At 44.4% G+C, this 16,840-nt stretch overlaps 1 protein-coding gene across 1 annotated transcript in view; it reads left to right on the forward strand.

The window, feature by feature from the left end:
- CEP131 (centrosomal protein 131) overlaps positions 1-16,795 on the forward strand; it is a 23,191-nt gene extending 6,396 nt beyond the window's left edge. Inside the window, exons 8-17 of the mRNA XM_076069859.1 lie at positions 500-602; positions 2,136-2,337; positions 3,475-3,582; positions 3,743-3,860; positions 4,664-4,738; positions 5,825-5,967; positions 7,704-7,881; positions 9,641-9,837; positions 10,327-10,387; positions 10,643-16,795. Of these exons, the coding sequence (XP_075925974.1) occupies positions 500-602; positions 2,136-2,337; positions 3,475-3,582; positions 3,743-3,860; positions 4,664-4,738; positions 5,825-5,967; positions 7,704-7,881; positions 9,641-9,837; positions 10,327-10,387; positions 10,643-10,714 (1,257 nt within the window). The 3' untranslated portion in view covers positions 10,715-16,795. The remainder of the gene's footprint in view (positions 1-499; positions 603-2,135; positions 2,338-3,474; positions 3,583-3,742; positions 3,861-4,663; positions 4,739-5,824; positions 5,968-7,703; positions 7,882-9,640; positions 9,838-10,326; positions 10,388-10,642) is intronic.
- The last annotated feature ends 45 nt before the right edge of the window (positions 16,796-16,840 follow it).

Consider the following 16,840-nt stretch of genomic DNA (forward strand, 5'->3'; position numbering starts at 1 on the left):
CCACCCTTATTATCCCAGTATATAATACCTGATGAATTGTTCTCCATTGTATTCGGCTGCTTGTATTCCATGGACAGTTTTACAGGTTAGTGTAGATTTGTTAAATATCAATGTTGAATAACTTATTTTGTCTTTATGTAACCCAAGTCGCAACCTGCGGCTCCAGAGCCAAATGCGGCTCTTTAAGGACTGCCTCGTGGCGTTATTTATTGAGGACCACCGTCTCTTAGTCACCACACAGTGCATTGCGGCTCTCGGATTATTGATTTTTTTTTACCGAATTCGATCAAAAAATGTCTCTTATTGTTATTTTGGTTGCCGACCTCTGGGTTAAATCAAGGATACTGACTGGCTGACAGGACAACAATCTGCCATCGTTTTAAAGCCGTACAGCCATGGTATAACGATACATTCCATAAGTATAGTCAGTTTATTTGATACCACTCTGAATATATAAACAAGTATCGTGAGACATTTATGCATGGTATTTGTTCCACAGGAGGTAAAGAGGTTGAAGGATGTAATGGCAGCAACAGAAAAACTGAGAAGAGAAAAGTGGATCGATGAAAAGACCAAAAAAATAAAAGAAATAACAGTAAAAGGTAACAACGCACATTTATTTTCCAATGTTTTGTTCATTGCACAAGGAAGAAAAATCATGCACACGCATTGATTCTGTAATGCTTTCTGACATTTGGTTGTCAAAAGGATTTAATTAGCGATGGCGTTACGTTTCAAACCCCACAACGAGATGACGTGACACGGCACATCCATGAGTGGATTGCTTATGGCTGATGATGATGGTGATAATTTAATTTCTCATAAGTCACTTTATGACATTACAAGAATAGTAATATGTGTAATCAAACTGAGGAAATACAGAAAAAAACTGTAATATTTTGATGTTATATCACACGTTTTATTAAAAGACATTTTCCTACTTGGACCATTTTAATAACTAATTTTTAGCACTCAAAAATTGAAAAGATATGTATATGAGTAGCCTACTTGTGTAGAGGAGTACTGTGAGTAACCAATGAGGGGGCGAGCAGAAGGAGGTGCGAGCGAGTTGACAGTCAAGAATGACGTAACGTCACGGGTTACATAAGGGGCTTTGGAGAGCACCTTCGGGAACATGGGCGGAGCCGAGCTGGGGGGAGGAGCCATGCTAGGGGGAGGAGCCGAGCTGGGGGGGAGGAGCCCCCCAAAGCGTTCTTAAGGGGGGCCCCCGTGATGGAGGGGGGTCATCGTAGTGAGCCAGGGTGAGGATTGGCTGGAAGAGGGTCTCTCCCCTCGTCGCGGAGTGGTGTTGGCTGAACCCCTGCTCCGGGCAGGCGAGTGAGAGAGCCCATAGGGTAGCCGAGGGTATGGACCCAAAAAGTATTCAGTGTCCGGGGTAAAGGACCGAGATAGAGTGCACCTACACTGCTGTGAGTGTAGGATGTCGAAGGTAACAGTGTTTTATTAAACGGCAACAGCCCTTTTAGAATTCCTCGTCTTCGCGTGGTTCTGCTACACTTGTAATGCCATCCAATGGCTCCTCGCTGCCTCTACAGATGAGCAATGCATATGGTAATTTCTGCATGAGTCATCCATTCCGTGCTACCAGAGGTCTTAAGATAGGTCCTACTAATTTCCGCAAACTACCGCAAATTTGCCGCAAGGTAGTGCACATTTACCGGTCCTGTTAATGAACGTAAACTACCACGTACTTATCACAAAGTACCACAAACTACCGCAAATTTACTGCAAAATACGACGAAGGACCCCCCTCATCTACAGGCCCCCCACCAGTCGCCCCCCCTTATGGCTTCCCCGTGCACCCCCACCCGCGCGCCTTCCATGCCATCCCCCCCACTCCCAAACCATCCCCCCATCCTGCATGCCCCCATCCTTGGTCCGGGCTCCCCTCCGTTCCCCCCCGCCACCAACTCGCCTCGACCCCAGTGCCAACCAGCACGGCTGAGAGGGGGTCCTTTGTCGTACTTTGTGGACGTTTGTAAATTTGCAGTCGTTTGTGGTAATTAGTAGGACTGCACTAAAACAAAATGTGGATTCATGGACGTAACCTGTTTCTGATATGGAAGCGGTTCATGACCGCAAAATGTTACATCAACGTATCTTCGTCATTCCAGGCCTGGAGCCAGAGATCCAGAAACTGATCAGCAAACACAAACAGGAACTGGCACGACTCAGTGCACTTCATGATGCCGAGTTACAAGCGAGCGATGAGCGTGCTGCCAAGCGTTATGTGCAGCAAATCCAGGAGCTCCGAGCCCAACTCGACAAGGAAAAAGAAGCTGCATGCCAGCGGGAGAGAGATGTGGCACAAAAGCAGTGGGTAGTTTTCCATCTCCCTGTTATGTTATGTGGTGGCCATCGTGTAGCTACTATGCCACCACTCTCTGGAACTCCTTCCCCAGGCAACTCTGCCTGGTCACCTCTCTCTGCTTTCCAGCCTCTCCTCAAAACTCTCCTATTCAATGCCGTGCTGTCGGACCGCCTTAATTGCTGCTTGTCTCCTTCCCTTTGATGGTCCTTTCTATTCTCTTCCATTCTTCCTATGCTAGTATGTGCTTTTTGAGACGTTTGTTACATTTCTAAGGCACGTGGCTAATTCAAGTTATTTTTGTTGTTTTTATGTAATGCCCATGCAACCCTGCTGTGTACATTATTCTTTGCTTCCCTGCTCAGTCTAGAATGGCAATTATTTACCTCAGAAAGCATCACTGAATCTTTAAGCCCATTTTTAAAGATAATTAAAGATTATAATCTTTCATTGCTTATTTGGTAACTACCATTTATGAACATTTGGTATGCAACAGGAAACCAGCGTACCCGGAAGCAGCTGTAGAAATTACGTATTCCTGTGACAAGGGGAACTGGTCTCCTATAGGACCACTCTTGATGTCCCACAAAGTAGTACTCAATTTAATTATCCCAGAACAGATGATGGACAGTCAACTTTCTGAATATTTGTGGTCAGCAACTGTGTTTTAAAAAAACAAACCAAGATTTGATCTTACAACCTTCTGATTGCGAACTAACCGCTCTACCACTGAGCCACCTACCTGTGCTACAGCGAGATGTTAACTACCTCACCTGGTATACAGGAGGTTGTGGGTTCGATCCCGACCCTGACGCCTGTATATTTCGAGTTTGCATCTTCTCCCCGTGGTTGCGTGGAATTTCCTCTGGGTCCTCCGGTTTTTCCCTCCACATTTAGAATCAACATGCGTATTTGGCATGTGGCAAAAAATTTCCATGTGATGCTGAGCCACATCATTTGTGGCTGGGTCGCTTCTGAAATAGAGCTGTTTTGCTGAGTGGGCCTTACTTGGAAAAATAAAATTAGTTTTTTTAAAATACTTATTATATCGTGTGTTCTGCAGATAAGGTCTTGTTATTTTGCGGTAGAAATTATTCTTGGCTATGGCGCCATGCAGTGTGTCATGTGCTGTTTGGAATGAGAAGCTATGAGCAGGCGTTGATGGAGGAACAGAAAGCTCTGCACCAACAGAGACTGAGAATTGCCGCGGAGCTGAGTCAAGAAAAAGAACGACTGAGCGAGCAGGCTCACAGGTATGCCACAATGCAGCGCATTTCTGCAGGATATTTAGTGTTCCACATTTAGTGTACGGATTTTCCCACCGAGTCCATAAGTGACACCTATGTAGACACGCTTTCAAACGTAATGTTTTTCTGCTTGATCTAGTCCTATTCTGCACCTGTTGCTATACAGGCAGAGGGCTGATCTGGAGGAACTACGCAGACAACTGGAGAGGAATTCTATTACAGCCTGCCAGGCACTAAAGGAAGAGTACCACCATGCCAAAGAAGAGCAGGAAAAACGACACCAGGTGGAATTCAATGCCAATTCAAGAACTCTAAATAAAGATTCTGGTCTCCATGTGGAATATCCATACATATTATTGACCAGCCAGGTGGCTAAGTGGGTTGGCTTAGGCCATCATCACTTTGTGGGAAGTCAACAGTGGTTGTCCTATGGAGAGACTCGCCCCCGCCGGAGAAATGTAGAATATCCACCTCTGGATCAGGGCTGTAAACTGGAAATGAGGACTGCCCCAATGGTCATTTGAACTTTCATATGGATTATCAGGGGAGTCCCATATCACAATGTTAGAAAAAAAAGTTCAAAGTTACTGGGTTAAACCATAATAGTCATGACTTTAGATATTAATAAAGTATTACATTTGCACCTTCGATTAGCATGGTTGGTTACTTACAGTGCAAAAGAAGTTCAACATACATGCATGCAAAATACAAAGTATATGTACTGTACTTTAAAACATGTTTTGTAAAAAGCCCTTGAAGCACAATCTTTGTGTTTGTCTCTGGTTGTCTCACTAGTAGGGATCTTGTATATGTAACCATAGAATATGTTTTTTCAATTAACATCGATAACAACGTAAGGTATTTAAGTATTTAGAGCACATGATCCACAAAGTTACAATATTTTACCTATTGCTACTAAACCGTTGGTAGCAATTCAAATTGTTGTCGGGCCAAAACATGATTAACTTCTGTTGGGAAGATGGTGACACGTATAAATTATAGTACCGATTTCAACATTGACAAATCTGCTTGGTGTTATTTTTTCTGGAATACACGAGGAATGAATGTACTGGCGTTTATTGTGTAGGTAGAATTGCTGGGGTACAAAGAGCGACTTGAAATTGAGAAACAGACTTGGGAAGAAAACTACAGGAAAAAACAGGTTTGAAATCCACAGAACTGATCACAACACCTACTGACAAATTTGTTGTAATTCATAATGAAGGTTTTTGGGTTAGATCACGTAAATATAAATTAAGTCCAGAAACAGGAAGACTTCTTCACAATTTTGTCAAATCGCCTAATGAAGCTGGTTGTAATCACGAGCGAAACGTCGTACTCAAATTGTACGATGTTGTGGGTTTACTCTCTAAAGTAGTAACTCATTGTCACTTTTGTTTATGTGACAAACCTTCATCTAATTGGCTGTGTCGGGTGGTGGTGGGTTAATGACACATTTATATTTAAGCCATCTAACCCAAAAACCTTTATGAATAATATTGGTCGCGAAAGCCTATGTGTTAAATCAAATTTGTTGTAAGTCTGCAGGTCATGGTGAGTAGTCATCTGTCCTAATAATGCAAGTTTATTACCACTGACGACTCCACTGATGGAAATCTTCATCTCAGTGATTATTGGTTCAGAGTAACCGGCTGAGTGGCTCAACAGTGAGCGGCTCGCAATTGGAAGGTTGTGAGTTCGAATTCTGGTTGGGGGTTGACTTAGCCCATCATCCCTCTGGGGTTAAAAAAAACAAGTACCACTTTGTGGGGAAATCAATAGTGGTTGTGCTTACTCTTTGGTTCTTTCGGTAAAGTCACGAAGTTAGAAATAAAATAAAATCAAACAGATTTGTTTTATTTTATTTCTAACTTCGTGACTTTACCGAAAGAACCAAAGAGTATGGATTCCTGCAGTAACGAAAGCTTCAAATCAAGAGTGGTTGTGCTATGAAAAGACTAATCCCTGACAGAGGAATGTGGAATTTCTACCACCAGCTCAAGGCTGTAAAAAAAAAAGGTGAGCACCATCTGAATGCTCCTGGAGCAATAAATCACTTTGGCAATTTAGAACAATATTTTCATTTATTTTTGCATTATTTATAATTTTGATCTAGCAACATATAGGATTTGCACCTTCGATGGGCACGGTTGGCTACGTATGGTGGAAAAGAAGTCCAATGTACATTTAAGGTCTGCACTAGATGATTTAAAAATGGCACGTGAAAACACCTCTTCTGGTGATGCAGGAGGCCTGGCTGCTTAGTCGTGAGCGGGAGTTGCGCGAGGAGGTTCGCAAGACTCGTGATGAGGAGATTGAGATGGTCATCCGGCGGCTGGAGGACGATGCTACAGCCACGCGCCAAGAGTGTGATCGTGCGGCCGAAAACAGGTCGAGTAATGCATGTTGAAGTGTTCCCTCGCTATCCGCGAACTTGCTGTCCGCGATTTTGGCTGTCCGCGAATTGCATCTGGAACTCCACGTGACTACTGCATCGAGAGAGAGAAACTGATGAGATAAAGTGATGCATGATGTATGTTGAACTTCTTTCTCCCCGTACATAGCCAACCGAGCTTATCGGAAGTGAGGGTGGTGAAATATAAAATGTTGGGAGATAAAGTGATGAGAGAGAACGTGATGTGAGAAAGTTACGAGATAAAGTGATGGGATAATTTCATGTATTGAATATGTTATATTTATTTAAGGAAATTCATAAAACTATACGTTTTCGTAGGCCCTGATCATTATCTGAAAATTGTGCTACTCACGACCATCTCCAGAACGTAAAACTTGTGAATAACGCAGGAAAATGTACTTCTTTACCCAGGAAAGGCAGACTGAATCTAAAAACTCGACATCGACATGTTTGGCCAACACATTGAATTGTATGATTTAAGATATGGTAGGAAACCGCAGAACCCGGAGAAAAACCAATGATGAACAGGGGGAGAACATCTAAACCCCACACGAGGAGACCCCCCCCCCCTTCTCCCACAGTGGAATTGAACCCAGAATCTTCTTTGTGTGAGGCACAAGTGTTATCACTGCACCACCCGGCCACCCAAACTGATTGATTTATATTTGACGAACTTTACTACCCGGCTTCGCCCGGGACTTGGATTCACGACGCCCGGCCGCCTTTGTCTCCTCAATGGTGATGTTCACACACCACACCAGTTACTCGTTTGAGGCTGAGTCGACCTAGGGGAGGTCCAGGACCGGTTCAAATAATCGTCACCAGTGGTGGCTGTTTAGCGGGAATCGAACTCGGGTCGCCGGGTTCGTAGCGCAGCGCGCTAACCACTACACTACCGCTCCCCCCACACACACACACATGCACGCACGTCCATAGGTACACATACACGCGCTTGCTGCAGACACACACAACTTTCAGGGTGCGTACGGCAGTAAACGACTGAAATAATAAACCAATGCTGCGCGAAGAACGCCTGAGACCTGCAACACATTTGTATAGCACTTTACTCGCGGAGGGTTGGGGGGGGGGGATGCGTGACGTCACCAGGCACACTGCGTTACGCTTCCGCATGCGCGGGTGACACGACAGATGTGACGTCACAGCTCACTTGCCGTGCAAAATATATGCAAGGGTGTTAGATTGTGAGTTATTCTTGGGGGCAACCATGGGAAGAAGCAAATGGGAAAAGGGAGTCGGGAATATTGTGAAGCAGAATTAAAGCACATCCAAGCTCGGTCATTGCGAGAGAGTCTGCGGTAGGAGTTGGCTATACACGTTGGTGCACAGTGACGTCCGTGTGTAGGTGCTCGCTAACAGCACTTCTCCCAACAGTCTATGAAGGCTATACGGGGGGGCCTTTGTGTAGTGGTTAGTGCATTATGTTATGAACCCAGTGACCTGAGTTCAATTCCTGCTCACGGCCAACCCCAATGACGATTATCTGAACCGGTCCTGGGCCTCCCTTTGGTCGACTCAGTCTCAAACGAGTAACTGGTGTGGTGTGTAAAAAATCACCACTTAGGAGTCAAAGACGGCCAGCCATGGTATTGGTCGCCCACCCCCTCGTGTGCCGTGCTCACTAACAGCACTTTCCGTAACAGTCTGTCAAGGCTATATGGGGGATTTTTGTCTTATCTTTGTCTCACATCAGGCTGCGACGTGTGCGAGAAATGCAAGAGGCTGAGGTGCGTGAACTGGAGCAAGCGGAGAAGAGGGCTCAGGCGAAGGCTGTTGAGTTCAGGACCCGCTTAACCCAGGTGGAGGGGGAGGCTGCCCGCTGCCAGGGTTTGCTGCAGCAGAAGGACGCAGAGTTATCTGAAATGAATAAGGTAACAATGCTCAGAGCTAAACATGCGCAATCATCATCAGTCATGATCTTTCGACTGCTAGATGACGGGCTCACCACGATGTCACCAATCCTCATTCTCCTGCGATGTCACAATTCATCTTCTGACTGCGCCACGTGCTGAGTTCTTCACTCCATCAGCACGTTGGACGTTCTCATGGGAAATGTATTTCATTTGGTTGCCATTTCATCGCCAATGTCGATCTCAACAATCGGGCTGCAAGGGACATGCCTGGCCTGTCTTTCTGCAGAAAACTCATTCAAACGACCCCTTTTCCAATATGTCTCTGGGTAGCCCTTAACCGAAGCCTGACCTTCCGAATTTATCTAGAGAAAGACCCAAGAATAGGTCAAGTCAATGATCCGACTTTTCCGCAATCTTGCCGGGACGACATGGCGAGCCTCATCCCGAGACCTATGAATGGCCACACCCGAAATACAGCATTCCTCCTTTATTCAAGAACTTGCTATCCACGATGTGTGGCTATCCGCGAATCACATTTGGAGCTCTACACGACTGCATCGAGAGAGAGTGAGAAAGAAAGTGATGAGATGAAGTAATGAGAGAGACAGCTTATTTACGTATTTATTTGAGGTAATCAATTCATATCATCCGCAAAATGTGCTATTCACGAGCATCTCCGGAACATATGCCTTGCGAATACCGAGGGAATAACGAGTTTACCCTGTGGCAGAGTGATGCGTGCCCGTCTGGTTGGCTGGCTCATGCTCAAAAGTCTCGACCCTTGCTTCCACACTGCACTGAGGATAAAAGCGGGAACCCTCAAAGTAACACCAACCATGTGACTTCCCGGCCTTGTCCACATTACGCCACCAAATTTTTCTGCAGAGACATCCGAACATCGTCCGAACTCGCTTGCATCAAATTAAACCCAAACTTGCTCGTCCATGACGAGCTCAATAACCCTCCCTGGCCCCGTCTCAAGTCCCGTAAAGTAAACCACTCGGGGGTCACGCAAGGGTGTTCAATGAATCGACCTGCGCGAAAGAGAGATGGAGGTCGCCATGGAACAGTGCTGAGATCCACAGCAGACACCTTGCTGCAGACCCAACACGACAATCGAAGGGATTTCAACTTGCCCGGAAACTACGGTCTGCAGCGGACCGATTTCATACAAGAACCGGATGCTGCTCCTTCTTACTTGACAAGTGGAAGGTCAAAAATGGTCCCCAAATGTGACTGGGGAGATGGAAACCAAACAATGGAATACATCTCATCAACTCCTGCCCATTGCGAGACTTCACCAGAAACCCGAGTGTATCAATGAACCCACACCCAAAAGCTGTGATGTGGCTCACGAACCTCGACGCAGTATTCAAGTTTAGCTTTTCACACAATCTATGAGAAGACCAACCTCATCCGTGTGCTATAATCTCTTATAGCCATGCGTCCTGCCCAAGTCAAAACGTCTCTGTTTTTCTAAGTAACCTATCCATCTTTACATTCTTGTAAATGAGTTCAAATCCCGATTGGGGGTTGACTCAGCTCATCATTCCTCCTGCGATGATAACATTAGTACCACTCAGTAGGGAAGTCAAGTGGTTTTCCTATGGATAGACTCGCCTCCGCCATGCCCACCACAGACTCAGTGCTGTAAACGGGAGATAAGCACCACCTCCATGTTCACGCAAGCAAACATTTACTTTGACTTGACGTTGAACATGCGATTATGCGCCTTGTGTATAATGAGGTGTTGTGTTCTGTGCCAACGCGAGTGCAGGTGAATTCACAACTGATGGAAGAGCGGAATCGCCTCGGTGCTGTACTGAGGCAGGAGTTTGCAGAGCGACTGGCGATGACGGAGGAAGAGAATCGGCACCTGCAAGCTGAGATGACGGAGCTGAGAGCACGGCAGCATGCAGAGATACAGAGGGTTCATCAGGATAAGGAAAAGGAGCTGCAGGAAGTGCACCAGAGGTAAGTACGTGCAGACGAACGCGTAGCTCCACAAATTCCAAGTTGAGCTGAATTTTGCAGGTTATGGTCTTTTGCTACGATTTTACCAATAAAAAAGTGTGATGTTGGAAAGTGATGTGGTTGTTGTCAATTTATGTGTTTAGATTTCAGCCTATTAAAAACACGTAAATTCTTAATGGGTTTGTTTAATTTCGATACTCAAATTTACGTCATGTCAAAATGTAATATTGCTCTCTTTAATTTAATCATATTTCAGCTTCTTGAATTTTGGACACTGCTGCTAAAAATAATAATTCTAAGTTGTTGAATACGGTACAATGTAACTTTCTAATTTTCGTGGATTTTAATATCCATTGTTGATGACCATTTAAGAAACCTTAAATGGCCATAATTATTGCAACATTTAATAATGAAGTCTTGCAATTGGTGATTTAATTTTCTATATTTTTATTGTAATGTGTAGTTTTTACATTTTTATTTATTATTCAGAGTTAAAGCTGCCATTGTGAAAAAAGAAGAAATGGTGAACAGTTTAAGGAAGCAGCATGAGGTTTGTTCACTTGAAATATTAATGTTTAAAATCACACGTATTTATTTTAATATTTAACTTTATATTGTCATAATCATAATTAAATGGTCAATGATGGGTGTGGGCTTATGATAATGTAAATCCCTCGGCTATTTGATGGATTACTATAGAATCCAATGATCGTTATAATAATAGATGATGCTGCATATTTCCAAGTTGAGTGCAAATGCCATGTGGTTCGTGGCACTGTGGTTTAACGGCAGTCGTGTGCTGCAGGCTTCTGTAAAGCGCGCAGAGCATCTTGAAGGCCTCTTGGAGCAGCAACGGAAGCAGCTACTTGGGAAGTGAGCTGCGAAAGGTTTCTATTGACCTGTATGTTGAACGTCTTTCGTACCGTACATAACACACCGTGCTCATCGGAGGTGCGAACCTCATTATGGTCCAGTGTAGTTACAGGGAGGCTGTTTACTGATCCTATTTGAGGGGCCTTGTCGCGATGTTGGGATGACAATGTTTCATTGTGCCCCCCTATTTCCCAGGAACCCAGTATTTATTGAATTATAAATGTAAGTGTAGTCCAATAGTGGCTGCAGTGAAAACAATTTGTGTGCTTCTCGATGCCACATTGTATTGAGCTCACCACAAGATTATTTTAGGCATTTACAATGAATAAAGGCATTGAGATATTGATAATTGTTAAATACATTAACTGTGGTTTATGTTAAATACATTTACTGTGGTTTATGTATTTAAAAATTGCATGTTTTGTATGTGGGAACATATTATAGAGCCTAAACATTTGTATCGTTGACTGACAATTTCAGTGTTGTTAGGGTCAGATAAATACATGCATTTGATTTTTTAGAAACTAAACTCCTACTTCTACGACAAAAGTAAAGCAATTTCAAAAGTGCCTGTCCTATGCTCTGAGCTGTCCAGAGCCATTCTCTGCTGGCTGTGTGGATTTTGGCGAGCCCAGTAGCCTAGATTCACATTACAAGTTGTCATTGTAAGTTGTGGTCCTTTTGCTACGATTTTACCAATAAAAAAAGAGTGTGATGTTTGAAAGTGACGTGGTTGCTGTCAATTTACATGTTTTAGATTTCAGCGTATTGAAAACACGTACATTTTAATGGCGTTTATTTATTTATTTTGACACTCAACTTCACGTCATGTCAAAATGAAATATTTATCTCTTTAATTTAATCATATTTTACCTTCTTGAGTTTTGGACATTCTTACACAAAATAAGAAGTCTAAGTTGTTGAATACGGTACAATGTGCCGTTTATGGCAATACAGTACTCTCATATTCCAGATGAAGTGCATTGCATCATATATGCACAAGTAACATACCTGTCAACCCATACGGTTTACCCGTATTCTTGTCCAGGGAAATTGAGTTTTCAGGTCCATACAGCGTACAGCCGTTTAAATACAGGCAGCAATCATGTTTGTTGTCTATGTGTTTGTGTTTCTCCATTGTGGTGATGGAACTTTGTAGGATGAACGTTGGCATTTATAAGGGTACGGGGTGACCAATAAGGTCTGAATTGGTCTGTAATAAGGTAGGCAGTAATAAGGGATTTGACAGGTATGAAAAGTAACGGCATCCATGAACAGCGGGCATCTAACATGCAACTGTTGGATATGCGCCTTTTTCCAAAATTAATATTAACAAGAAATTCGCTTATACATATATACTTTTTTTCCCGAAATAATTAATGAATGAAAACATAAGAGCATAGTAGCTGAAAAACAACACGTAAGCCAAAAAGACGCCATGTCCTCCCGTAGCAGGTGAAAGCGGAGATAAGAGCGTGCCAACAAACTCAGCAGCAGACCTTGGCAATAATTGGGTTGGGGAAAAGGCAAGGCAATTATCACAGGCTATCTGTGTGCAAGGTAGGGCTAACCTAAACAAACCGCACGTGGAGGCCACGAGAGGGCCGTTGTTTTGAAATTAAATGAGGCAGACAGAACATTGACACTAACACTCCACCTTATAATTAAATAAATAAATTTGATAAATGATGGGCTCCAAGGACAACCTTCCAACCTCAGCACGGGCCGCTTTAAAAAAAACACAGCTGAGAGCAAGCGGTGCCTAGGGTCGCGGAGAGTTCACGTTAGCCTAGATATAGGTGAGTAAAAAAAAAACTCAACCATTTATTCTGCATCTTCTAGCGTTAAAGTTCGAAATTCGACAACAGGAGTAGGCTAAACTATCGATCCTCGTGCTCGCTCCAATTGGAGACAAAGCCACGAGCTACATCAGGAACTATTGCCCATTTGCTAATCCAATTCTGAATGTTAATTCATCTTTAATAAGTTTCTGTACAACCTGACCGAAGCGTATGACAAACACAGAATTTTACTAAAGTCAAAACGAATTCCCTAACCTTAGCACATAGGCAAATAATAGGGCAGTGTTGAATCAAGGACAATGGAAGAGGCGCCTTTGTCTAAATCGTAGCGTGAGAGAGAGGCAACACTGAATGCAGCGTGTGAAACTGACCTCGGCACGCTAGAGATAAGAGTGGAAAGAATCAGAGCCGACTCATTATTGCTGCCACCTGTACTCACAAGGCTGAGAACCGATAGATAACACTTCTCCACCGCAGCCAGACGGAATGACGAAATTAATGAGGAGCCTTGAGACGCATGGCGGTGTAGTCCGGATAAAGGCGCAGCCCTGAAGCAAGGGCGGGAGAGACCCCATTGGGTGTTTGTGCTGAAGCTAGCAGTTGCACGATAATGGGGCAGAGACTGAGACAGACAGCGAGAGAGTGGGACAGGGAGTTTCATTTAAAGGCGCCATGAGCTATGTCCCGCTGGCATGGCCTTGCAGATACTTGAGACCGGGGGCCAGGGAAAAAGAGTGTCTCCCGGCCGCCTTTGTCTCCCTGCCGTACATGATGAGAGTATACATATGCTTAAGAGAGCACTTTCCATGGAGCTAAAGTCAAGCGCCACGAGGGAAGACTGACACAGCAAACAAGCAGACCTCGAGTCACGTGCAGAATTATAACTGTAAGTCTGTGATGAAAATGTTAACTTAAGTAAAACTTAACCATTTCTCCGTGCGTCGGTAAAGATCGTATGAGGGAACGTCGCCCCTCCCTCCAGGTTGCGCAACACATACAAAGATGCCTGTGAGATGATTTGTAACACCTGCTGTTTTTTTGATGGTCTATGGAAAGAGGAATCAATAGAACAAGGCTGTAAATGATGCACACGAGGATACGCATACACAAGGACACCCAGACGGACACACGCTCCAGACCACGACACACCGATAAATCCAAAAGAAGCCCCACCTTGTGGGGAGGAGTCAACAGGAAGGATTTTGGCATAAAAGAGGACGCTGCCGCATTGAAAGTTCAGTTCGGCCGGCTCATCGGAGTCCGGTTCGGCTCGGCTGAGCTCAGCTCAGCTGAGCCTATCAGCTGAGCTCGCCATCTCATCAGCAAGAGTTCGACCTGCGGGTCGGCTCAGGAGCGAGCTGCGACCACTGGTCGGCTCGACTCATCATCATCGGGGCTCAACTTCCCGGAGCGGCTCCCCATCTCATCTGCAGGCGGGCAAGACCCGCTTGACAGCTCAACTCGCCCCTGCGTGGGTCGGCCTCTGCCGACGCGGAGGTCTCTGCCACCTGCCGGGGTGGCGAGGGTCGCTGCTTAGCGACAAGACTACGAACGTGCATCGCCAGCACCGATTGCGCAACCGTGCCAAGCCGACTCCCCTCCTGCGCACGCTACGAGCGTGCTGTGTACGCCTTCAACTACAACAACGTGGGCCAGCTGACAAGCCGACGTCACCTCCCGCGCACGCTACGAGCGTGCTGTGTACGCCATCACAACTACAACAACGTGTCAGCTGGTCAGCCTACATCAACCAGTGTGGGCCGAGCCTAATCAACTGATCCGTATGACGCACACTGCTCCACTACACGACAAATCAGGCATTTGCTTGACCTAAAGACTCAACTCCAAACACTGACTCTTCAAAAATTCATATCACTCAAACATACACGGGTCCTTAACCAGAAGCCAATACTCAAGTTCATAGGCCATCAGTGGCTGTGAAGGCATTGCGGCATATCGGGTGAACACTCTATCGTTTATAAGTATATTCGTAATATTCCCTCCTTAATATTTTGTTTTGGGCTGTACTTCTAATCGCATAAATTACCAACCGATCCATCAATACAAATTAATCCTTGACCCCTTCGCCACGGAGCTACGCTCACGTGGGGGGGGGGATAACGTATCCAACCGGCTTCCTTATCAGGCGATCTGGTCCACAATTAAACGTTAGTCCAAGATAAGGATATCAGGGGAGAGAGCACACCACACTGCACCCCCTCAGCCATTGCGGTAATCATATAATCTACCCGATGGATCTGTTGAGATATTTGTGCCTTTGGGAATAATAACTGTTTTTGATCGCCTTTTTCGTATTAATATCGTCATATAATCTTTAAGTACTTCTCATTACTGATCGCGCACGTACTCGCGTACTCTACAGAATAATTAACTGTTCCTTGACCTAATGTGCTAACAACGTCATAAGGGTTGCTTATAGGTCTATGCATAAGCGCGGTACTGTGTGCAAATTCTAGTATAACCTCATAATAGAGTAAATTCCAGTATAATGTTTCATAATAGAGTGAATTCCATTATAATCTTTCATAATAGAGTATCAAGTTTTGTTGTATACTCTTTGGTTCTATTGGGTAAAGTCACGTAGGTAAAAATAAAATAACAAAAAATCACGACGTTTCGGCCACAACACAAGCGGCCTTCATCAGGTGAAGGGACGAGACTGTCTGGAGGAGAGCGCTGGAGTGAGAGAAGCCACGCTTAGATCACGACCTTTAAGCTGTGTGAGAAGAAAACAAAGTGCCTTGACAAAGGAATTAGCATATAATTTAGCATTTAAATGGCTCATTGAAATAGCTAAGTTAAAGTATACACATCCGCAGAGGTACCCCTTGACAAAGGAATTAGCATAGAATTGAAATAGCTGAGTGATTAGCTTGTAACTGGTCACAGAAATAGCTATGTTAAAGTCAGAGCATATACATTCACCGAGGCACCTAGTACTAATCAAACAGGAGAATTTAGCGAAACACAACCACGCTCAGACAGCGGACCTTTAAACTGTGTGCGAGCAAACAAGGTGTTCTGACAAAGAAATTAGCATAAAAATTAGTATTTGATTGGCCGATTTTAGGAAAGAGGTGGTGTACGTGCCGGTGGACTTGCCGTTTGGCGCGGGGGGGGGGGGGGGGGAGTTTACCTATTCATGGTGTGAAAAGGGAATTTATAAGAGCTGCGAAAGTTTGGGGTACCACTACTTGAAAAAATATACTGTACCATTGAAATTAGTTTAATGTTTAGTTCGATTTAGAACATCTTTCCAATGGTTGCTTAATTTGAAACCATCTTCTCGGTTGGAATTGTGTCTGTGTTTGTAGATCTGAATTGCTTCATGAACAAATCTCTGATAAAAGCCCGTGGGTTTGCAAAGAACCTTGGTATCGGAGAAAATTATATCGTGATCCCCCACAGCGTTGTAACAGTGATCAGCAACGGCAGAAGAATTCGTTTTGCCGTGTTTCAAATCTGATTTGTGCTCGCGAATTCGGTCAGAGACATGTCGCTTTGTCTCCCCGATATAGCAATCACCGCAGGTGCAACTCAATTTGTAAACCCCGGGGTACTGTAAGTCAGGAATGACATCCTTCACGGATGGGATCAGATCACGAATTTTGTGTACTGTATTGAACCGGACCTGGATCTTGTGTTTGTTTAGAATTTTGGAAATCTTTTTAGTAACGCCTGCTATATATGGAAGTGTGATGGTTTTGACCGGAGTATCAAGTGGTTGTTTCTGTATGGAGGGAGAAACAGCTTGGCGGATGGTACGGTCAGAGTAACCATTCCTTTTGAGGGCCAGGTGTACATGTTTTAATTCACTGGTCAGGTGGTGTTGGTCCGAAATGCAATGAGCCCTATGGTATAAAGTTTTGATGAGAGAATTATTTTGGGTTGGGTGGTGGTGGGAATCAGGTTTCAAGTAGGAATCTGTGTGGGTGGGTTTCCTGTAGACAGAATGCCCCAATGAGCCATCAGTTCTCCTCTCAAACAGAACATCTAAGAATGGTAGCTTGCCATCTTTCTCCACTTCCATGGTGAATTTGATGGTGGGATGTCTGGAATTTGTTGTGTTTAGATGTTTTAACGACTCTCTCTCTCTCACCAACAGCTCGCGTCACGCGGCGGAGTTAACCACAGGTGCTGTTGTCAAAGTGAAACAACCCAGTCATTGATGAGACTGTGTTGATACTGTGTTGTAATTCCAAGCCGAGAGTTGTATCTTTTAGAGTTAAGGTTTAATTAGAAATAAATTGATTAATGCAGAAGTGGTCGTGTGATTCTTTCCTGAAATCTATGCATAAGATCTGGTT

This window comes from Petromyzon marinus, chromosome 26 (genome assembly GCF_048934315.1).
Source record: "Petromyzon marinus isolate PM22_M1 ecotype Great Lakes invasive population chromosome 26, UKy_Petmar_22M1.pri1.0, whole genome shotgun sequence".
Lineage (NCBI taxonomy): Eukaryota > Metazoa > Chordata > Hyperoartia > Petromyzontiformes > Petromyzontidae > Petromyzon > Petromyzon marinus.